Source organism: Cnephaeus nilssonii (assembly GCF_951640355.1).
Source record: "Cnephaeus nilssonii genome assembly, chromosome: X".
Taxonomy (NCBI): domain Eukaryota; kingdom Metazoa; phylum Chordata; class Mammalia; order Chiroptera; family Vespertilionidae; genus Cnephaeus; species Cnephaeus nilssonii.
In genome coordinates, this window is record NC_137071.1 from 13851669 (window position 1) to 13874327 (window position 22659).

General features: G+C 47.5%; 3 protein-coding genes across 10 annotated transcripts in view; all 3 read left to right on the plus strand.

Annotated features, from left to right (window-relative positions):
- Window positions 1–5282, plus strand: part of LOC307095111 (melanoma-associated antigen B18-like) — a 404753-nt gene extending 399471 nt beyond the window's left edge. For all 7 annotated transcript variants that reach the window (XM_079764274.1, XM_079764273.1, XM_079764275.1 and 4 more), the window contains 2 exons: window positions 1790–2886; window positions 3044–5282. In XM_079764274.1, the coding sequence (XP_079620400.1) occupies window positions 1841–2878 (1038 nt within the window). In that variant the 5' untranslated portion in view covers window positions 1790–1840 and the 3' untranslated portion in view covers window positions 2879–2886; window positions 3044–5282. The remainder of the gene's footprint in view (window positions 1–1789; window positions 2887–3043) is intronic.
- Window positions 5283–5397: 115 nt separating this feature from the next.
- LOC307095114 (melanoma-associated antigen B1-like) lies at window positions 5398–12183 on the plus strand. 2 transcript variants are annotated; one of them, XM_079764283.1, is made up of 3 exons: window positions 5398–7450; window positions 7651–7846; window positions 10699–12183. In XM_079764283.1, exon 3 carries the CDS (start codon window positions 10759–10761, stop codon window positions 11782–11784), a length of 1026 nt encoding a protein of 341 aa, XP_079620409.1. In that variant the 5' UTR covers window positions 5398–7450; window positions 7651–7846; window positions 10699–10758; the 3' UTR covers window positions 11785–12183. The 2 variants fall into 2 exon arrangements, with proteins under 2 accessions (XP_079620409.1, XP_079620408.1); XM_079764282.1 differs by having other exon boundaries at window positions 5398–7846.
- An 8573-nt stretch (window positions 12184–20756) lies between these two features.
- LOC307096102 (melanoma-associated antigen B5-like) lies at window positions 20757–22000 on the plus strand (the record flags this gene model as incomplete). The annotated part of the gene is made up of 2 exons (XM_079765662.1): window positions 20757–21078; window positions 21159–22000. The coding sequence occupies 2 exons, from the start codon at window positions 20757–20759 to the stop codon at window positions 21998–22000; spliced, it is 1164 nt and encodes a 387-aa protein (XP_079621788.1).
- Between the last annotated feature and the right edge of the window lie 659 nt (window positions 22001–22659).

The following is a 22659-nucleotide window of genomic DNA, read 5'->3' on the forward strand; positions in this document are numbered from 1 at the left end:
GAGAGTTACAATTCAGCAGTCACTAATGAATTATCGGATGACAGTGGTGATCCTAACTGTCCCAACATCAACACAAAGGAAATAACCAACATTATATATCTTCTAATGAAATTGCATTGTCACCTCTGAAGTGGTTTTACCAACAAAGAGAATTGGAATTCATTATGTTAACCAATAGGGAAGAGAAAGCATTTGATCATATGTGGAAATAAAGAAAAAGAAAACCTTTGATAAAAATTCAACCTCACATCATGGTAATAGCGTTTAGAAACTTACATTAGAATGGAATTTCCATATTTTACAATCAATAGCAAACATATGTACATGTGAAATGTTAGACACATTTTTTCAACAGTCCAAACAGCACATGAATTTATGGTACCAATTCTACTGTTTAAACCTGGACTCAGTTGCATAGCCAGTGTACAGCATGCACAGGAATATAAAATGAAAGTCATGAATAATGAAAAGAAAGAGACAATATGATCTTCTACTAGTAATTAAACATTTCAAAGAAAGTGGTTACCAAATATTCAAATGTATAAGAAACTTCAGGAAGCTGATGGAGAAGATGATTATAGCCAAATCGGGAGTCTTACCACAAAAAATAAATAGCTAATTAGAATGTGTAATAGAAAAGATATAATTGAAAACAGCAGCAATATACAAAATATACATAAAAAGAAAACTAACAAAAGTGTACATGGTCTTTATGGAATCAAATATAAAAATATTTCAGATAGACTTAAATAAAAGGAATCTCTAATAGAGCAATATACTATGTTTATTCATGGTGAATATAATATTGTATAGATGTCAATTGTCCTTAAGTTATTTACATGTTTGTGACTTACCTCCCATCAGCAGATGAGTGGTAGCCCAGTATATACAAGGCATTAAGGAAGACACTGAGTGAGGACTGAGGGGAGAACCCACCTCAAAATAAGGTGCCACAAGGAGCCCCCCTCCTGTCAGTCTTGGGATGTCCCAGAAGTGGCTACTAGGCTCAGGTTTCTGCTTGCTTCCTACTGGAGGTTCCAAGAGAAATGAGAGCCTTGTTGTGAGGCCAGCTTACTCAGGTTCCCAGAGAAAAAAGTCCCAGGCCCTGTCAGGAGTCAGAAATGACCCCTGTGTGAGTTCTGCACGATTCCTCTCCCCACCGAACAAAGTGAGGGTGCCACCACCAGAACCCTACCTCTGCACTTATTCTAGGAAGCCCAGTGGGAGTGGCCGAAAGTGCTCTCTCTGACTTCTGCCTTATGAGCTCTGGAGCTTGCGGCTTTGGTCAGAGGTATGTAGCCTAAAGTCAGTAAAGGGTGGAGTCCTAAATTTAGACAGGTGTGGAGGTGAGTAACATTTGTTTAAACTGAAAGAACACGCTCCTCCCAAAATTGAGGCCCTCAGCCCACAGAGCTCACCCTACTATGACATTGCTCCACCCTGCCCCTTGTGTCCTTCAAATGGCTCAAGCATGGCTGTTAGGCCTAATGAACTCTCACTTCCACTTAAGGAATTGGTGAGATAGGAAGCCTTGTTCTGAAGAGGAAGCCTCAAGTTATCAGAAGGAGGAGTCAAAAGACCGGTCAGGAGTGAAGTTTAATATCCTGAGTTAGATTGGAGGCGACAAGCCACTGCAGAACAGTGGAGGCCCCCAGAGTCCCTTCAGCCACTGTCTTGTGGCTTCCTAAAACAGTATCCTTAAGGGAATCAGCAGAGGCAGCTTTTCTTGGAGCCAATGTAGAATCTCCCTACTAGGACTGTGCACATCATCTCTTCTTCTGTCTTCTAGGGTGACCTGTTTATCAACTTAATTGCTTGAACTCCTACCTGCTGTCTCATCATGCCTCGAGGTCAAAAGAGTAAGCTCCGTGCCCGTGAGAAACGCCGCCAGGCCCGCCAGGCCCGTGCTAAGACCCAGACGCAGGGTCTGGAGAGTGCTGAGGCTATTGCAGCAGAAGAAGGAGAGCTCTCCTTCTCTGCCCATCCTGTCCTGGAAGGCAGCCCCCAGAATGAGCCTGCTACTGAGACACCTAGCACTTCTCAGGAAATCCCATCGAGCACCAGTGATACTGCTGGAGCTGCTTCAGGCACTGATTCAAATGAAGGTGCCAGCAAACAAGATGAGGAAAGCTCAGAATCCGCAAAGGCCTTGGAGAGCTTTCGCAGAGATCCTTTAAACAAGAAGGTGGTTCTGTTGGTGCAGTTTCTTCTGAAGAAGTATCAAAGTAAAGAGCCAATTACAAAGGCAGATATGCTGAGGTTGGTTATCAAAAAGTACAAGCTTCATTTCAATGAGATCCTGAGAAGAGCCTCTGAGCACATGGAGCTGGCCTTTGGTATTGATTTGAAAGAAGTGGATCCCATGAGGCACTCCTATGCCCTTGTCAGCAAGCTAGACCTCACCTTAGATGGAATGACGAATGAAGAGAACCTGCCCAAGACTGGCCTCCTGATGATTGTTCTGGGTGTGATCTTCATGAAAGGCAATTGTGCCCCTGAGGAAGCTATCTGGGAAGTGATGAATATGATGGGTGTCTATGCTGATAAAAAGCACTTAATCTATGGGGATCCCAAGAAGGTTATCACTGAAGATTTGGTGCAGCTAAAGTACCTGGAGTACCGCCAGGTGCCCGACAGTGATCCTCCACGCTACGAGTTGCTTTGGGGTCCAAGAGCCCACGCTGAGACCAGCAAGATGAAAGTCCTGGAGTTCTTAGCCAAGATCTATGATACCGTCCCCAGTGCCTTCCCAGTCTGGTATGAAGAGGCTTTGCGAGATGAGGAAGAGAGAGCCCTAGCAAGAGCTGCAGCCAGGGCTCGTATTGCTATGACTGCACACTCTAGGGCCATGGCCAGCAGCTCTTCCCACACTAAGTGAAGTCTGAGGCAAGTCCTTCACTTTTTGCTTGAATAGGTTTGTCAACGTTCTAATAGTGGAGAGCCAGACTGGAGCTGGAAAGTGTATATCATCTTTGTGTTCTTATTGTATGTTGGTAACTTGGAATTTTACCTTTTTTTGTTTTGTTTTGTTTGTTTGTTTTAGGTTATATTTCAAATGTTGACGTCTGAGGCAGATTGTTTTCTTTGTGGAAGAAAAGAGCAGTCAACATTCTAAGTAGTGGATGGCCAGGGTGGATCTGGAAGGAACACAGTATTTCTGTCGAGTGTGGTAAACTTTAGAGTTTTATCTTTTTTCTTTCTTTCTTTCTTTTATTACATTTTAAATGTTGATTCTTTAACAGAAGGTTTAAATCATTTCAGAATCTAAATGTACTAATGATTTTAGTTACATGCGTATTTCTTGTAATAGATTTAAGATTATGAATTTTATTATTTTGTAAAACAAATTGGGGAAACCTTTCATATTTACTGAACCAGAATAACAAAACATGGCATTGTAATAGGCATTTCCATGGGACTGTTAAAAATATGAGCAGTGAAATTATTGGGATCAAAAAATAGAGGGGGAAAAGTAAAAGATGTTCAGTTTTTGGTTTCCCTTATTCATTTTAATCTGTTGTTCTATAAAAATAAAAGCTACATACCTGGATTTTCTTAGCTTACTAAAAAATGTAGGAGAAATAAAATGTTTATAAACTAGAACTCATGTTCACTATCTCATTTATTTCCCAAATATTAATTGATCAACTGCTCTTTGAAAATCCTGTTAGAAATGGGAAAACTAGGATACAAAACACCCCTGCCCTTAGAATTTCATGCTCAAGGAGCAGTAATGATATAGGGAAGATGGTGACATAGCCTCTAATAACTAAAGGATAAGTAAGAAGGAGAAAAGAGGTAGGGAGGCAGGGAAGGCGTTGGGAGAAGTGGGAAGGGGAGGTTGTCTGGATGAAGACAAGGTATAAAATCCCTGAGGGAAGGCAGTGTGGGCTTTGGGAAACTACAAGTCCCTCAATGAGTACACTGTTAATTTGAGCAGGGTTGTAAGCTAGATGAGGCTTTGGGCTTGGTGAACAGAGGCCAGACTGACACATGGTGTTTCTCAATGTTGAAGGACAAAACCCTGTAATGGAAACCTGCTCCTAAAAATTACTTCGGTATCATCAGTAAACTAGAGGAAAACTTCCTCCTGGGGCAGAAATGGAATGTGCTTGTGCTCGTGCTTGAGTGCAGTTGAATGCAGAGCACAATCTAGGTGCTTTATGTACAGAGTATTTAAGGGATTTCTGAGAAATGAGTGAAAGTCACTGGAAGTGGGATGCTGAGAAATTACTGTATTGGCTCTCTTTTCCCTGAACTGGGAGAGAGAAACAGCTATTTTAATTAGGTTAACTTGATTGTAATTTTGCAAGCCCCAAGGGAGGGCTCCATATCTGGTGGTGATGAATGAAAAAAGATGGTTTGGATGAAAAGGCACCTGGGAGGGAAGCAGTTGGTCCTTGACACAAATTCTAGGACCTCTGAATTGTATCCAACTGAGGAAGACTCCCTTGCACCCAAATTAAGTAACTTATCCTCAAAGGGGGACATTAATTTTGTTTTACTTACTAAGTAGCATTATGGGTGAATTTTGTGTTATTTGATTTAGAAAGCTGCATATTTTTTTGACATCTCCTGAGGGGAGAGTGGTATCATCTGTGGTAAAAATAATAATAACAATAAATCATATGATAACTGCCATTCAATTAATACCTAATATTTTCCAATTACTCTGACAAGTGCTTTATGTCCATTGCATACATTCCAACAGTCCTACAAGATAGGGCTTATTACACATACTTTGCAGATGAAGACTTGTAATTTTCTCAAATTCACATGGCTGATAAGTAAAAGAGCTGGGACTAGAACCCCGCTACAGATTTTTTCTAGAACTCACACTTTTCCACTTCTTCAGTCTGAGGCTGACTTCCTATCTCTTCATTATCTATTCTTCCCACCACTCCAAGATGTATCACAGGCTATTAAAAATCAAGACTTTCCGCCCTACCAGTAATTTTTTAATTAGGCTCAGTGTTTGAGTATCGACCTAAGAACCAGGAGGTCATGGTTTGATTCCTGGTCAGGGCACATACCCGGGTTTGGAGCTCGACCCCTGGTGAGGGGCATGCAGGAGGCAGCTGATCAATGATTCTCTCTCATCATTGATGTTTCTCTCTCTCTCTCTGAAATCAATAAAAATATATTTAATAAAAACACAAGACTTTCCTACAAAAGTACTAAAACCAGTCCTCATGAAAAAGGTGAATATGAGAGTAAAGAATAATTTTGGTTATGCTAATATGCATACATACAAGTCGAAAGGACACAGACCTTGGGACAGTAGGGACTTGCCTGGGATGGGAATGGCTGGCGGGGGGTGGGGGGTCAATTGGGGAAAAAAGAGACATGTAAAACTTCAGACAAAAAAAAATTAATTAATTCAAAAAAGAAAAGAAATGGTTGATAGTAAAAAAAAAAAAAAAAAAAAAAAAAAAAAACACCCTAAATTTAAAAAATCTAATTCTATATACTGTGCTAAGTTTATAAAATAAACTAAAATTCTGAGCAGCTGAAAAAAAAGAACAATTTTGAGATTGTCCATGGGCTTCTTTTGCTGAGGATCCTTCTTTTCCTTGTCCCAGGGTCCCTTGAGAGCTAACCCTTCCAGATGTTAGCACAAGTCCTGTGCCAGTCTGTTCCTACATTGCAGAACTTTCCCCCTAGGGATTCCCCAGTGTGACCTTCTGTCCAAACTGGAACCTCATATACTGACCAGCTCTTCACTGTGTCCTCTGGAGGGTGCACCCTGCTTCCTGCAATGCAGGCAGTCCGGAATCACCTGCCCTCCCCGTGACTAGAGCGTTCCAACCTTGGAGATGTATCCCTCTCAGTGGGACCATTGACACGAAGTCTAGATAACTTATTACCACAGCCCCAGCTCCCACCCCCATCTCTACATCACTCTTCAAAGTATTTTCCAAATGAGCTGGTGAATACAGTCTTATTTCTTACAGAATATACTGGTAATTGAAGTTAGACAACCCAAATATTGTCAGTGGGATTTTAAAGGGGTGTGTTATTTGAGACTGGCCACTGAACTCATACACCAATGATTTCATACCTATAAGGTCAATACCCAATGCCTTCCTGGTAGGTCAGAGATGAAGAAAGACCATGGAAATAATTGTGTAACAAACATCTACTGAAGCTGAATTCCTTAGAACCCAGAGTTCTTCCAAGACAGTAATAATGGTTTCTTAACAGGCATGCTATCTTTGAAAAGCAAAGATTAAAATAATTCACCATCCTTCTGCTGCCTCTTACCTCAGTACTTGCTCCAGAGGAAAATGATGCCTTCTCCTTGTTTCTAATGACACCTGTATAAGTGTCCTGCATGTTCAGTCATGCTGAGGGTTTCTGGGACTCAAGGTTTTGACCATGCTTCAATAGAACATTCTCATCCTATTGACATGCTACAGTTTATTTCAAAGGTAAGTGCAGAAAGGAGCTATTGAGAGAAAAAGGTGAGTCCTCCCTATTGTGATTTTACAGTATTCTTTTGAAAATTAAACGTGATCCAGCATTTGAAAGTATCTCCCATGTAGCAGGATTGGAAAATTGTAGGCAAAGTGGCCTCCTTAGAAACTCCACCAAGGAATGAAGAGGGTCTTTTAAATACATTCTATTAGTTGCTTTTGCTTGAGCACCTACTATAACAGTTTTTGGGAGAGAGAACGTGCTAATTCATATGGTGTCTTGCTCTCCTACCTGGGTTGATGTGGAGAATACACATTCCCAATCCACTTGTATTTATGGAAGGGTCAAATGACTACTGTTGAAACTGAAATATGAACAGAAACATGTTTGTCACCTTTAGGACAAGAAGTTTGAAAACCAGTATGCCACCTCCATGTTTTCTGTTCCATTGAGCAGCAAACACAGAAATTCCTTGTTGGGAAATAGAGCCACCTGATAGGAGCAGACTAGATGCCATATCAGTTTTTATGTGCATGAGAAATAAACTTTTATTGTTTTAAGCCATTGCAGGTTTTCAGATCTTGTCTGTTGCACTAGCTAGCAGTTACTATATGTGATTAATGCACAGCTACAATTTTGTGGTTAGATGTATTTAAATATTTTAATTAAAAAGTAATAATACATATATTCTTGATACAAAATTTCTAGTAATACAGATACATTTCAATTTCCCCCTTTCCTCCAAATTCAGTCCCCTCTTCAGAGGTAACCACAATTAACTATCTAATGTGTGTCATTTAAATTTGATCTGAGGCTTTTTCATACATTGATGTGCTATAAAGTTGTACTGAATTTTTAACAAACATGATTAAAAATGGGCATATTATTCTGCCTCTTCACCATTCTTCCAGTGTGACCTAAAACAATGAATTTTTACTACTTAATTGAAGGAACTTGAGGCAGCACCTCAGAGCACACATGCCAGGACCATTGGTGAAATAACATGACAGCACCAAACTTCGGGCCTGTTGAGGTAGTATGAGACCAGAGATTGTCATAATAAATACCTGAAACTTCTTTTCTTGCAGAGGATTGGGATTTTTTTTAATGGTCATCTAAAAAATCATAGAACACTAATGAAAAGATTGTTGCAGTTTTAACTGGTATATTTTCCATCACATGTTGTAATTGGTTATTGAACTATGTGTGACCAAAATTCTAATTTTGCTACAGAGGGAGAAGGCCTTGCACCTGCGCACTGCCCATTTAAGAAACACGTGCATCTGTAGAACGCGGCCCCTTCCGGTGCCGAACCCGCTGACCGGAAGTGCCGGCAAAACTGCCATCGAGCCCGTCCAGGACGAGGCCCGTCTAAGGACTGCTGTCCAGGCCGAGCAGAGGGAGCAGACCCAGTCCTGTCAGTGGCAAGGTGCGAGGGGTGCTGAGTGCGTTCGGGGGACGCTTCCCCAGCAACTCCAGTCCCTTGTCCCTGAAAGGAGGGGGCCACCAAGGGCTGAACCACTGACCCAGCCCTCGGCCCCGGAGACCCCAGCATGGCCTCCAGCCCTAAGGCCCTGGCTTCCCATGGGCGGGGTCTCAGCAAATGAAGGCCCGTTGCTGGACTCTGGCTTGGGTCCAGTTGATAGATATCCCAGACTCTGGACAGGGAAATGGGGGATCCTCTGGGGAGAGAGAACACCCCAGACTGAGGCCTCCCACAGCCCTGGTCCTGGCTGGACCTAGGAGGATCCATGCAGGTCTAAACACTTCATAGTCCCTGTGACTCCAGGAAAGTCAGATAAGTGTGGGCCTTGGTGAGAGGGGCTGGCAGCAGGTCAGCAGAGGGAGGATGGCCAGGTCCTGGGAAGACTCAGGGAGAGTGAGGGAGGTGGGGCCTTGGTGGGAGGGGCTGGCAGAAGGAGGATTTACAGGTCCTGGGAAGACTCAGGGAGAGTGAGGGAGGTGGGGCCTTGGTGGGAGGGGCTGGCAGGGGGAGGGGTCCAGGTCCTGGGAAGACTCAGGGAGAGTGAGGGAGGTGGAGCCTTGGTGGGAGGGGCTGGCAGAGAGAGGATTTCCAGGTCCTGGGAAGGCTCAGGGAGAGTGAGGGAGGTGTTTGCTTGGTGGGAGGGGCTGGGAGAGGGAGGATGTCTAGGTCCTCGTAAGACTCAGGGAGAGTGAGGGAGGTGGGGACCTTGGTGGGAGCGGGGGCGGGGGGGGGGGCAGGGTGAGGGTGTCCAGGTCCTGGGAAGACTCAGGGAGAGTGAGGTAGGTGGGGGCCTTGGTGGGAGGGGCTGGCAGGGGGAGGATGTCCAGGTCCTGGGAGGACTCAGGGAGAGTGAGGGAGGTGGTGGCCTTTGTGGGAGGGGCTGGGAGGGGGAGGATGTCCAGGTCCTGGGAAGACACAGGGCGAGTGAGGGAGGTGGTGGCCTTGGTGGTAGGGGCTGGCAGAGGGAGGTTGTCCAGATCCTGGGAAGACTCAGGGAGAGTGAGGGAGGTGAGGGCCTTGGTGGGAGGGGCTGGCAGAGGGAGGTTGTCCAGATCCTGGGAAGACTCAGGGAGAGTGAGGGAGGTGAGGGCCTTGGTGGGAGGGGCTGGCAGGGGGAGGGGTCCAGGTCCTGGGAAGACTCAGGGAGAGTTAGGGAGGTGAGGTCATGGTGGGAGGGGCTGTCAGAAGGAGGATGTCCAGGTCCTGGGAAGACTCAGGGAGAGTGAGGGAGGTGGGGGCCTTGGTGGGAGGGGCTGGCAGAGGGAGAATGTCCAGGTCCTGGGAAGACTCAGGGCAACTGAAGGAGATTGCCATATTGGTGGAGGGGCTGGCAGAGGGAGAATATCCAGGTCCTGGAAATACTCAGAGAGAGTGAGGGATGTGGGTTCCTTGTTGGGAGGGGCTGGCAGAGGGATGGTGTCCAGGTCTTGAGAAGACTCAGGGAATGTGAGGGACTTGGGTGCCTGGGTGGGAGTGGCTGGCAGAGGGAGGATGTCCAGGTCCTTGGAAGATTCAGGGTAAGTGAGGCTTGTGTGTGCCTTTTGGAGGAGAAGCTGCCAGAAGGAGGATGTCCAGGTGCTGGGAAGACTCATTGAGAGTTAGGGAGGTGAGGGACTTGGTGGGAGGGGCTGGCAGATGGGGAATGTCCAGGTCCTGGGAAGACTCAGGGAGAGTGAGGGAGGTGGGGACCTTGGTGGGAGGGGCTGGCAGAAGGGGAATGTCCAGGTCCTGGGAAGACTCAGGGAGAGTGAGGGAGGTCGGTGCTTTTTTGGCAGGATCTGGCAGAGGTAAAATGTCTAAGTCATGGGAAGTCTCATAACCACTGTTGCAACCAGGGACCCCATAACACGCAGGCACCTCAGAATCCCTAAATACTGCCATTCAAAGGCCCTGGCATTTGTCAGCAGAAGTGCCACTTAATTCCTGCTCAGGGGTTACGCAGGGGAAGGCTTTCATCTGAAGAGCACTTTCACAACACAGCAGAGGGAGTCATGCTATATACACATCTAGGGGGCAAACAGGATTGATGTGAGATCCTGGGGCACCTCTCATAAGGGGGCCTCCATTTGATTGTTGCATCCTGCATTTGGGAGAAGACAGGCAAATGCAGCTAGACCATGTCAAACTTAGTTCCTCCTTTTGCTTCTGGGTACCTACTGACCTCATTGTAAGATAGGCCACAAGCATAGACACAGAGGGCCCTTACTCTTCCAGTGCCAAGCGGGAAAACCACAATGCACTGAGAAATGACCCATCCTGAACAGGTGATGAAGTTAAAGATAAGGGCAGAAAGTGGGGCTCTGAGGCCCTACTTGGAGACCAGGTGAGGCGTCTAGAGGAGGACTGAGGAACCTAAAAATGCAGCACAGTCATGTCTCATAGCCATGTCAGTTCTGGATGCCCCCTGCCAGAAGCAGCATCTCAACACACACTTGTGGCATGGAGGTTTGAGTGTCATATTCAGAGCAAGAGCAGGTAGTGGGGGCCAAGGTCTGGCCAACAATTAACTTAATGATCTTGAATGGGAAATGAGAGCACTCCTCAATCCTAGGGTCACATATACCCCCTGCCATCCCCCATAGTCACCTAGGGAACACCCAGGTAGGATTCTGGGCCTCTCACTAAGGCACACTCTAACTTCCTCTGCAGGGTCTTAGGGCAGAGACTGGGCAGAACAGGAGCCCTGTGGGTTCCTGGGGCACTGCCCTCAGACTTACCATACATGGCCTGGGTAAAAGCCCAGGTGCAATGTCCCTGCTGAGAGTGCACATGCCATCTCACTCTCCCTCCTCCAGGTGCCAGCATCACCTCTTCTCCTACTACAAGGGTGCCCGCTGTTCCTGACCAGTGTCCTCATGCCTCGGGGAAAGAAGAGTAAGCTCAGAAGAGAGAAACGCCAACAGCCCCTGAATGAGACTCAGAGTCTCAAGGGTGCTCAGGCCACAGCAGGGGAGGTTGAAGAACCCCCCTCCTCTCCTCCCAATGATGATTCTCCCTCAAGCTCCCCTGCACCTAATCCATCCCAGGAGCCGCAGGGAGCCACAGCCACTAGCTCTCCTGAGGCATGTGTGGCTTGCCCTATATTTGATGCCATTGCCAAGATCCAAGCTGAGGAAAGTGCAAATGCCTCCCAGGCAGCAGCTTCAGCTCTGCAGGCTCGCAAAGATCCTCTAAGCAGGGAGGTGAGCAAGGTGATGCAGTTCCTGCTTTTGAAGCTGAAAAGGAAGGAGCCCATCACTCAGAACGCACTGCTGAAGTTTGTCAAGAGGAAGTACAAGGAGCACTTCTCGGAGATCCTCAGGAGAGCCTCTGAGCGCATGGAGCTGGTCTTTGGCCTTGAGTTCAAGGAAGTCAATCCCAAGAACCACACCTATGCCTTTTTCAACAAGCTGGGCCTCCCGATTGAGGGAGACCTGAGCAGTGATGAGGTCTTGCCCAAGACCCCGATTGTGATGGTGATCCTGGGCGTGATCTTCATGAATGGCAACATTGCCACTGAAGAGGAGATCTGGAATTTCCTGAATGTGTTTGGGGTCCAGCCTGGGAAGAAGCATGTCATCTTTGGGGAGCCCAGGCAATTCATCACCAAGGATCTAGTTCAGCAAAAGTACCTGGAGTGCCGCCAGGTTCCCGACAGTCATCCTCACCGCTACGTGCTCCTGTGGGGCCAAAGAGCCCACACTGATATCAGCAAGATGAAAGTGCTGGAGGTGCTGGCCAGAATCTTCAACAAGGCCCCCACTGCCTACCCAGTCCTGTATGATGAGGCCTTGAGAGATGAGGAAGATAAAGCATGGTTGAGAGCCGCAGCCATGGTTGGCTCTTTTACCAAGCACAGGGCTCCTTCCCAGGCCAAGTCCAGCAGCTGCTCCCACACCTAGGGAGACCTGAGGCAGCCTTTTCAGGTTAAGTTTGAGGAGCGCAGTCAACCTTCTGAATAGTAGAGTAGTGGGCTCTGGAGAGAACAAAATGTTTATGCGGTTGGGTTTCTTTTTCTTCTGCAGATGACTAAGTTTTAGGGTTGTGTGTATTTTCAAAAGTTGTTCCTTCTAAGTAAAGGTTTATTTGCTTCAGAATCTAAGTTTATTAATGTCATGGATGTCACATTTATTAAAGATGAAGTTTAATATTAAGAGGTTTGTTTATTACAAACTGATTGAAAAGCCTCCAATATGTTCTTTTCCTACAGTGCAAGGGTCAGGAATCAGATTTTTCTGGGGCATATGAAAATATTTGGTATATAAAATGGAGAACCAAAGGAAATACTGATTAATTCTTAGTGTGCTTTATTCTCCTTGTTCTTTTCTTATAAAATTAAATACCATATACCTGGATTTGCTTATCTCCTTCAAAGTTTTTGAGAAAATAAATCCTAATAAATTAGAATTCTTGCTCATGTCTTTTCTTTCCCCTTCAGCATTAATAGACCATCTGCTCTTTGGAAATGTCTAAAATTACTAGCGATGGTAAGAAAAAGAAGCCTAATAGCCACTGCCCATAAAACTTAGAGTTTATCAGCAGCATTAGTCATAGAAGGCAAATGGTGTCATTCAATGTAAGAAATAAGTAAATCACAAGTAACAGAAGAGGTGTGGAAGACTGCACTTTATTGCCCATCATGTGAACAAGGCAGTGTTGGGCCTTGGAAATCTCCAGTCCCTGAGGGTGTGGGGGGCAGGTAATTTTCAATTGGGCTGCATGATATGCTGGATGAAGTTGAGGAATTTTGAAGTAGGTGCCAAACACTCAGGTGGGTCTTAGATTTGAGAGACTAAGTCTGGTATGGAAAACAAATCTGAAATGTTACCTTGGGATGTGGGAAAGGCTGAGAGAAATCTTCACCTGAGGCCAGACTGGAAGGAGTCCAATCCACTTTCTCCAGGGCAAGAGAACATAGTGCTCAAAATAGGTGTTTTGATCAGAAGATGTCTATAGTGTTTCTGAGAAATAAGGGTGATATTCCTTGATGTGAGATGCCAAGTAGCCACTGGAAAATCTTGCTTTTCAAGGGCTGGGAGAGCCAGATCTCACTCCATGAAAATGGCACTTCATGTAGAGAATTTGAATTTAACTTGGCAAAAAGTAAGGGCGCGCTCTATTTATGGTGGCGATGAAATTCATAAAATTAAGGCTGGTTTGGATGACAAGTTGTTGGTCCTTGGAACTAATGAACCTTGAGTTGCATCTTGCTAGAGAAGATAACCCCACGCCCTTATAAAACAACAAATGCTCTATAGGGGAAAGTCTACTTTGTTCTACTTGGTAGCAACATTTTACCTGATGTGGTTTTCTACCCTGTATACAGTTCCATGTTCTGTAATAGAGCATGGAAATTAAATTCTGTGTAGAAAGGTGGTTATCATTTGGGTCAAAATCATCTTAATGATAACTGCCATGCATTAAAAGCACCCAATTTGCCTAATACTTTGCCATATGGTTTATATTCATCACAAATGAAACTCCACAGTCCTGCATGAAAGACTACCAGACTCATTTTGCAGATAAAGAACTTGGAATAGTCTCACTTTCAAGGCTAAAAACTGACAGACCAGGACTTGAGGGCTGTTGGTGTAGCTGACATGAGGCTAGCAGACATGGGCTTGAGTCCAGGCCCTGTCCAAAGGCCAAACTCCATTAGCTCCCACTTAACCACATCTTCCGCTCTTCCATCACACAGGGTCACATGTGTGCTGCTGATGCATCCCCATATCACCCTGCACCCAAGATCCACCCAACTCCCTCAAAGTCCTCTGCAGACAGCCCTCAGCAACCCAGCCCATGTCCCGAACATCCCCCATCCCTGTTGCCCACACTGTCTGGAGACACAATTGCACCCTCTCCTTCCTGTGGGCACCTGTCACCCTGGTGGCCATAATTACCCATATGGTAAGGGGTGAGCAAATGAAGAGGGAGCAGTGAGCACATCCACCACCTCCACACATTTGTGTCCCAACTTCACATGCCTCCCACTTTCCAGCACTTTGGCTCCCTATGGCCTTTGTTTCCATGGACTGTCGGTGGATGCTCTGCCCCCACAACCCGATTTACCACCCCATAAGGAGCAGAAGCCATGTAGACGGAGTTACAAAAAGTCTCAGAGAGACATTTTTGGTTCCTGCAGGTCCAGCCTGTGGGGTGGACAGCCCACTGTGGCCCGCAGTCTCCCCATCTGTGCAATAGGCTGATGATGCCCAGGGAGCCTGGGGGTGCGTGCCAACAGCTGCACATCCTCCTCCCCTTCTCCTACTGAGGTAGACCTGGCCCCTCTACTCCAATTCAGGTGCTTGTTTGTCCACCCCCCACCTCCACCTCCAAAACCCTTCCTGAATCAATCATTCTTCCCACACCATAGGCTCGTTGACACTTAGGTTGTCACACCCTCATGAGTGCCAGTCACGACCATGACTCTACATCCTGGACTTTTGTCGCTCCCACAACCCTTCCCAGGATTCATTTCAACCCATCACAGGGCAAACCTATATCCATCAAGTAGCATCTTCAGCCTCTGAAAACCTGCACCCCAAATATCTACTCCCAGGTCCAAGGCCCCACCCAGACAGAGGTCACTCTGTACCTGGTTCTGAGGCCTCCATCCCTCAAAGTTGTCTACACATTTCACCTGTGTCCCATGGCTGAACCCTCATCCTCACTCTTTTCTTCCTCACCCTCCTGTTCCTCACTCTCCTCTTCCTCACTCTCCTCCTCTTCACAGTCCTTCTCTTAACCAATACTCTATTTCTGTACCCTGGTATTTGCATGAAGGTCTTAGAAAACAAAGCTGACATTCCCTCAATATTTGGCCTCCCACAGCTCCTGTTCCTGCTCAGGTCCTTTGCCAAGGAATTGGAAGAACTGTGTCTCCATTTGTCAAGTGAGCCCCTCAGGGCTTGGTTTTCAGCAGGCTCCTTGCTCTGCTTCTCTCGGGTTGCCCTGGTGTACCATGCTCTGGGCTTATCCTGCATCTGCTCTCTGTCCTGGGAGGTACATCTGAATGAGCTCTGTTGAGGTGGATGTTCTAGCTCCCACTGGCTACTAGGTGGCTGGATCTTGGGAAGTATCAGTGGGAAATGGAGGGCAGGAGGAGAGTGAAGTGGGTATTGGTTTTTCTGGCTTCCTCCCAGCCAGGGTTCTGGGGTCTGGTTGTACCCTGAACAAAGCACCCCACTGCTTTTGGAAGGTTCTCCACCCAAGGCCACTTTGGGGCTCTGGATTAAAGTACCTCTTCCCCTTGCTTCCTCACACCATGGGAGGTGTACGGGGTGGAAAATGTAAGTTGCACAACTCTTCCTACTGCTCCTTCCCAAGAAGACACTGCAGTCCCTGCAGCCCCTGCCCTCCCCTAACTTTCTAAGCCTCCTTTACTAGGCTCTCCTTACATCACAAGACTTGAATGGCCAGTATTCTCCTGATTAGATGCGAGGGTCATGTTCCTGCATCCTGCAATTCACGAACTCTTTTCACAGTCACCATGATAACCAGAACAGTGAGCCCAGGTTATTTCCCAGAGCCATGCCTTGAGCTGATGAGGATTGAGCACCATGGACCATAAGATTTAGACAAAAGAGTGAAAAAATTATTATGAGCAGATTCAGACTCCCCCCACAGGGAGAGGAACCAATTATGGGTTGCCCATTGAAGCCCTGTCCGGTAGGGGTATATATTTGCAACAAGCCTGCTCTATATCTACCCCTGTTGCCACATGATTATTTCCCTCAATTGTTCTTGACCAGAAAAGGACCTGAACTTATGTGTCTGTTCACCTTATTGCTGCAGGTCCTCCTTATTTTCACATAGGTCCTGATCTGAGTCTAAAAACGTTCTGTTATTCCTGCATGCTTGCTTTCTGTGGTTAGGCTCTCTCAAACTGCCATGTCTGCCCCTGCCTTTGTTCCATCTGACTTTCTTTTCCATTGGACCCCTGCCCTGAGTTCCTGTGTGTCAAACTACCTCCTCTCATCAGCAGCAGTCAGCACTACTGTCCTCACCTCTCTTCCCTGGGCACCTAAGCACCACAATCGGTTTTCCCTTCTCCCTTCAGGTCACCGACACCAGGATGACAATTCAGGTGGCAGAGCTCACACAGAGCACTTGTTCTGTAATTCTTTTTTTTTTTTAATCCTCACCCAAGAATATGTTTGTATTTTTTAAAAATATATTTTATTGATTTTTTACAGAGAGGAAGAGAGAGGGAGAGAGAGTTAGAAACATCGATGAGACAGAAACATCGATCAGCTGCCTCCTGCACACTCCTTACTAGGGATGTGCCCGCAACCAAGGTACATGCCCTTGACCAAAATCGAACCTGGGACCTTTCAGTCTGCAGGCCGACGCCAAACCGGTTTCGGCTGTATTGTTTTTTTTTAAAGGGACAAATGGAGAGGAAGAGAAACAGTGATCCCTTGCCTCCATTATGTTCCCTGACCAGGGATCTAATCCACAAATTTTCAGTGCACAAGACAACACTACAACTCCCTGATCCACCTGGCCAGGGTGCACTGTTGTTCCTGTTAAGCCCTTCTTGCCACCATGACTAAGAAAGGGACAGGTTCCCTCCCTCCTCTACCTTGTAATGCTCCACCAGGTGCTGCTCTCAGGGGACATAGCACCTTGCTCCCATGTGGTCTCAGGAACACCCACACTCCATGGAGTGCTGAAGGCTTCCTGGGGTCCAGGGAGTAGCCCGCGGCTTTCCATGGCTTAGGTCTCACCCTCCTCACCATTAGGAACTCCATTTCCCATAGAAATCATGCTGGTGTTGCTGGCCCTCTTGTGGGTAGCAGGGCTGGAGATGTGATTCTGGAAGCTACTCCAGAGAGAAGATGGCTGCCCAGGACCCAGCATCCCTTCCCTGCCACCTCTCCCCACTGTCCAGGCAGGAATAAAAGGTGTCTCTTCTATGATCTCAATGCAGGAATATAGAGTACACAAAGGGGTATGCAATCCACTCTCTTCAGGGAATGTCTGACAAATAATGGTAACTTCCCATGAAGTGAAGATGAACAGAAGCCAGGGTGTTGACTCTCCGTGCCTTGAAATGGTAGTTATATCCCACTGTATTAGAAGAACATTTTAACTAGAATACATTGGGTGGACTTTGCAAGTTCTAAGAGAGGGCTACATTTTGGTGGGAAAGGAAAGAAAAGCTAGTGGAAATGGTTTGGATGGAAGGACAGATGGAAAGAATTGAAAGAGTTGGTCTTTGATTGAATTCTAGAAACTATAAGTTGCATCAAGTTGTGGTGGCAGGGGGAAACACCACCAAACCAATGTTAAATGGTAAACGCTCTAATGCAGAAAAGCTATTTAATTTTACACTGCAAAGAGAAGTTTTGTGTGATTCACTGTTGTTCTATCTGAGAGCATTACATTTTATCTGACATATCCTGGATTTAAAAATATGCATAATGATACTGTGTAGGTAAAAATCATAAGTGCCATTCATTAAAAACCCAGTGTTGCCCTAGCCGGTTTGGCTCAGTGGATAGAGAGTCGCCATAAGGACTGAAGGATCCTGGCTTTGATTCTGGTCAAGGGCACATGCCTGGGTTGTGGGATTAATCTCCACAGTCGATCAGTGGTTCTCTCTCATCATTGATGCTTCTATCTCTTTCTCCCTCTCCTTTTCTCCCTAAAATCAATAAAAATATTTTTAAAAACAACAATAACAAAAAAACAAACAAAACAAAACAGTGTTTGCCAGTAGTCTTGACAGATGCTTCACCTACAAAACCTATTCCCACAGACTTAAAAGATAGGGTTTATCACACTCTGTTGGCAGTGGGTGAATGTAGCATAGGCTGATATTCAAAAGTAGGTAAGTGACAGAAGTAGACAAGCCCCCTGGTCTGAATTCACCCAGGACTCACACTGTCCTACCTCTGCTACCCTGACACAGATGTTGTATACTTACGTTCACTTTTCTTCTCAGTGCTCCAAAATATATTTTAGGAAATTAAATAAAAAGTTTTGTGGTCCATGTGGTGGACTGGAATGCATAGCCAGAGCACTAAGCATGAGACAATTGAGATACCTGAATCATGAAAGGCAGGAGAAAATATCCAGTGATAATATGATCAGGCAGGATGGGACTTTACAAAATTATCTGGCTCAGCCTGTCTCTTATCTTAAAGAAATCTTTAGGAACAGGAGTTCATAAACGGCCAAGTCTGGGTCCTAAAGAGAAGCAATAGAAGATGCTGGGTTGTATGTGTGTGTTTTTGGTTTTGTCTGTGAGCCCGGGATCTGCCCTAGGTCCTCTGCCTGGTCCCTCAGCCTCCCCATCTCACTCACTCCAGGGCACAGACCTGTTTTCGGTGAGACCTTGCAGTAGGCAGGATAGTCAAGAGTTTTCAGGAAGGTGTCATTCCTGGGGAAGCCTTTCTTAAGAGACAGGAGCCCAGATGAGGACCCAGATGAATGACCCAATCACTGAGCGGTCACCATGATAACCAGAACAGTGCTCTTAGATCTCCCCCTGGGGCTGACTAGGACAGGGACACCCCAGGGAGGTGAGGGCCTTGCCTAAGGGCTGGGGCCCAGGGAGGTGTCCCAGGTCCTGACAGGAGTGCAGGTGGCAATCCCTGTGAGAGGGAGGCTGCTCCACCCTACAACACAGGGGGCGCCAAAGATCCCGCCAGCAGTCAGCCTGGAGAGGCCCTGTCTCTTTAACTGAGGGGCATCGCGCCAGCTCCCTCCTGGGGCGCCTTGGAAGGGAGACCTGACCTCAGGGGGCAGCGCCCTGAGGGCAGAAGGAGAGAAGGCCCAGGCTGTAGCTCCAGTCCAGGTGAGGAGGGGAAAGAGGAGGGAGCCACAGTCCCCTCTGCGAGGCCCCGCCCCTCCGCCGTTGCCCCGCCCCCTCCCGCCCTGCCCCTGCTCTCAGGCCTGGGGGACCCTGGGCACAGCGCTCAGGCTGAGGGCGACCCCCTGAAGGGTCTCGGGAGGTGTGGGCCCTGGGATGCGGGGCGGCCCCGTTCAGCAGGGGAGGGTGAGTGACACCCCCACCAGAGCCAAGGGGAGGGAACTCGGGAGACATTCCGCCCAGGGCCTGCTCATGGCGCCCTGAGGGCCCCAACATGGCGGGCAGGTGGGTGAGCCTTCCTGCCCACTGGGTGGATCGGACACGGAGGGCCTTGGTCTGAGGGAAGGGCACCGCGTCCTGAAGGAAGACACGGGGGGGGGGATGTAGGAGGGTCCCCAGGGGCCGGCCCACCCCTCAGCGAGGAGGCCTGGACCTTGCCGCCGCCCTCCACCCTGGGAGGCCGGGCAGCGAGGCTGTCAGGCCGCCCCTGGGAGCAAGTCACAGGGTGTGAGGCCTTGGCGTGAGGGACGGCCCTCCAGTTAGGAAGCGTCCCAGGAGGGGCAGGGGGCAGGCCTCTGGGAGGACCCAGGGAGCCCCCCTGCCGCTGCTGGACTAGGCTGCCAGCAGATTTCCGGAAAAGATGGCTGACACTGCTTTGCTCCTTGGGGGTCCTGCAAGCTGGGTTGGGGGTGAGGGGCTGGGGCTGCTGGGTAGAGGGATGGGGAGCTTTTATTTATGAGGGATGCTTTACCCTCACCAGTAGCAGGATATCCAGGTCTTTCCAGAAGTTTAAGGGGACATCTCCCTGAGCCATCATCTTTGAGGGAACACCCATGACCGCAGTACCTGAGAACCCCTATTCTCAGCCTTGAGACCCTGGGCAGGTGGGGTGACTCTCATCCTCAGGGAAGCCCAGTCTCAGGAAATGCTGGAAGGAGAGAGGAGTCCCAGGCTACTACACCAAAAGTCAAATGAAAGATTGCGGGGCCCACACATCATCCTATATAATAAAAGGCTAATATGCAAATCGTCCCCTCCACTGGGCGTTTCACAGGGAATTTCCCTATAGGGCGGGGCTGGCCTGAAAATGCCATGCCCCACCCCAGTCACTTCTGCCCCTGATGTGCCAATCCCACCCTGATCAGGGGTAAAGGCAGCCTGCCAATTGCCCTTAGCCCCTCCCCCTGGCACACCATTGCCCTTAACCCCGCCTGGCCCCACCCCCAATTGCCAACCACATCCAGATCTGGGGTGAGTCCTGCCAGCCAACTGCCCTTGGCCTCTCCCCCCAGGGAGCCCTGCCTGATCTTGGGGTGGGCCGATCGGACTCCCTTCTTGCACGAATTTGTGCACGGGCCTGCAATGGAATAAGATAACAATCCTGAGCCCCACCTTTGCATTCATCTCAGGGTAGGCCTTCCAGGCTTAGACTAACTCACTTATTTCTATCCAAGGTAACAGAAAAGAGGCCTTGAGTGAAGGTGCAGCCACTAGTCAGTGGATGAGTGGGATTCCTCACTACCTGGAGACCAGGTGAGAACCCTGAATGAGTATTCAAGGACTCAAGCAGCCCATGAAGGAGACCTTGGGGTCTCAGAGAGCTGCCAGGTTTGGTTTGAGGTGTCAATTTTACAGGAGCAGAATAGAGGGGCACATAACCTGCCAATATTTCACATGATGATTCTGGTAGTTAACTGAGAAGACTCTGACACCTAGGGTTTCGGCAAACTCATTAGTCAACAGAGCCAAATATCAATAGTACAATGATTGAAATTTCTTTTGAGAGCCGAAAACCGAATTCTGCACTTGGGCCACGAAGTTTCAATAGCACTGTACCTGCACGCCCACATGTGCTATTTTGTGGAAGAGCCACACTCAAGGGACCAAAGAGCCTCATGTGGCTCGTGAGCAGCAGTTTGCCGACCTAGAACACAGGCTCCCCACTGGAAATCCCTCTGCTGTCAGCCCTGTACCCCCTGGAAAGGGGTGCCAGGATGTAGTTTAAGGATCCCTGCAAGTGCCTCTCCAGGTTTCTGAAGGAACAGATGGATCAGAATGGAAGCACTGTGGGTTGCTAGAGCACTGCCCTCCAGGAAACCTGGAGAGGCAGCCTTAGCTAAAGCCAAGGTAGAATCCATCTCACCACTGACTGAAGGCACTCACATGATCTCCTTCTCCTTTATCCAGGTATCCCCATCTCCTGATTTCCTGTCCAGACTTCTGCCTGCTGTCCCTGACTATAGTGACATCATGCCAGGTCGTCACAGGAGCAAAAAACGCCACCGTGCCCAAATTGAGCCTCAGAGTTGTGGCAATGCTCAGGCCACTGCAGCAGCAGCAAAAGAGTTCCCTCCATCCTTCTCTACTCAGTGTGAAGGTATTAGCCAGGGTCTGCCTGTGGGTGGGTCATTGAACACTTCCCAGGGTCCTCAATGCTCACCGCCCCCTCTTTTGTAGATATTGCTGGCCCTGGATCTGATCAAGCTTCCAGCCGCCAAGATGAGGATGAGGCTGTCTCCTCTGCGACCCCACTCTCAGTGGTGGATGATTTCAAAAAGAGGACTGAGGCTTTGGAGCTATTCCTTCTGTCAAAGTATAAGCTGAAACAACCCATTATGAAGAAAGACCTGCTGTGTATTGTCGGGGAAGATTACCAAGATAGATTTTGTGAGATGCTCAAGAAAGCCTCTGATGAAATGGAAACCTTCTTTGCATTACACATCAATGAAGTCGACTCAAGCAATCACTCCTATTCTCTTGTCAGCAAGCTGAAACTCCCCAATAATGGGAGGGTGCGTCCTGGCCGGGGGTTCCCCAAGACCTTTTTTCTGATGCATATCCTGGGTCTGATCTTCATGAATGACAACTGTGTCTCTGAAGAAGTGATCTGGAGAGATCTGCGTCTGAAGCATATGTACCCTGGGCGGAAGCACTTCGTCTTTGGGGAGCCCAGGAAGCTCATCGCTGATTTTGTGAGGTTGAAGTACCTTGAGTGCCACCAGGTGCCCGACAGTCACCCTCCACGCTCTGAGTTTCTGTGGGGTCCAAAAGCACACCTTGAAACCAGCAAGATGGAAGTGCTGGAGTTTTGTGCAAAGGTCAATGGTACCCACCCCAGGGCCTACCCATCGTGTTATGAAGAAGCTTTGAGAGATGAGGAAGAGAGAGCCCGAGCCAGAGTTGCAGCCAGGGCTGCCACTACTGCCCAAGTCACTGCACTTTCCAGGGCCATGGCCAGAACAACCCTTCTACCCATAGAGAAATCTAAAGCTTTTCGTCCTTCAGACCAGAATATATAACATCACAATAGGGATAATATTCTTGGAAGTATAAAAGGATCTCTATTCTAGCTGTTGGGAAAATTGAATAGAAATCAAAAGGCATGGTTATACTTAGTTTTCCTTGTTCCTTTTAATCTCCTGTTATGTAAAATTAACTGAGTTATACTCTGATGTTTTAAGTTTTTTGAAGAAGTTAGAGAAATTAAAGCTTAATAAATTAGATCTTGTGTTTGCTGGCTCTTTTATCTACCACACAGTGAGTGTGCTGTTGGTGAGTCTCAGTTTTAGGACTGGGGATACTAAAGGAAATGGAGCCTCTTCTCATATAATTTTATAGCCTGCAAGTTGCATTCATATGAGGAAGATGTTGAAGCATCCCATAGGACCTAGAGGTAAAGTAAAAAGAATGGGTGAGGAAGAGGTTGTTCCCTGTGAGAGCAGTTAGGCAGAAATTTCCTGAGCAAGGCAGTTTGGGAATTTAGGCAACTATAAGTCCTTAGTGGGATGTCATTTTCATTTATGCTATCTGGTCCTCCAATGGATGTTGTGGAAATGGTGAGCAGAGGCCAGGCCCTCCTGTGTTGTGCTTGTGAATTGGGAGACAAAGTGTGAGTTAGTCTGCTCTGTCAGCTCTAACAAAATACTACAGCCTGGGTGGCTTAAAGGTTTTCACAGTT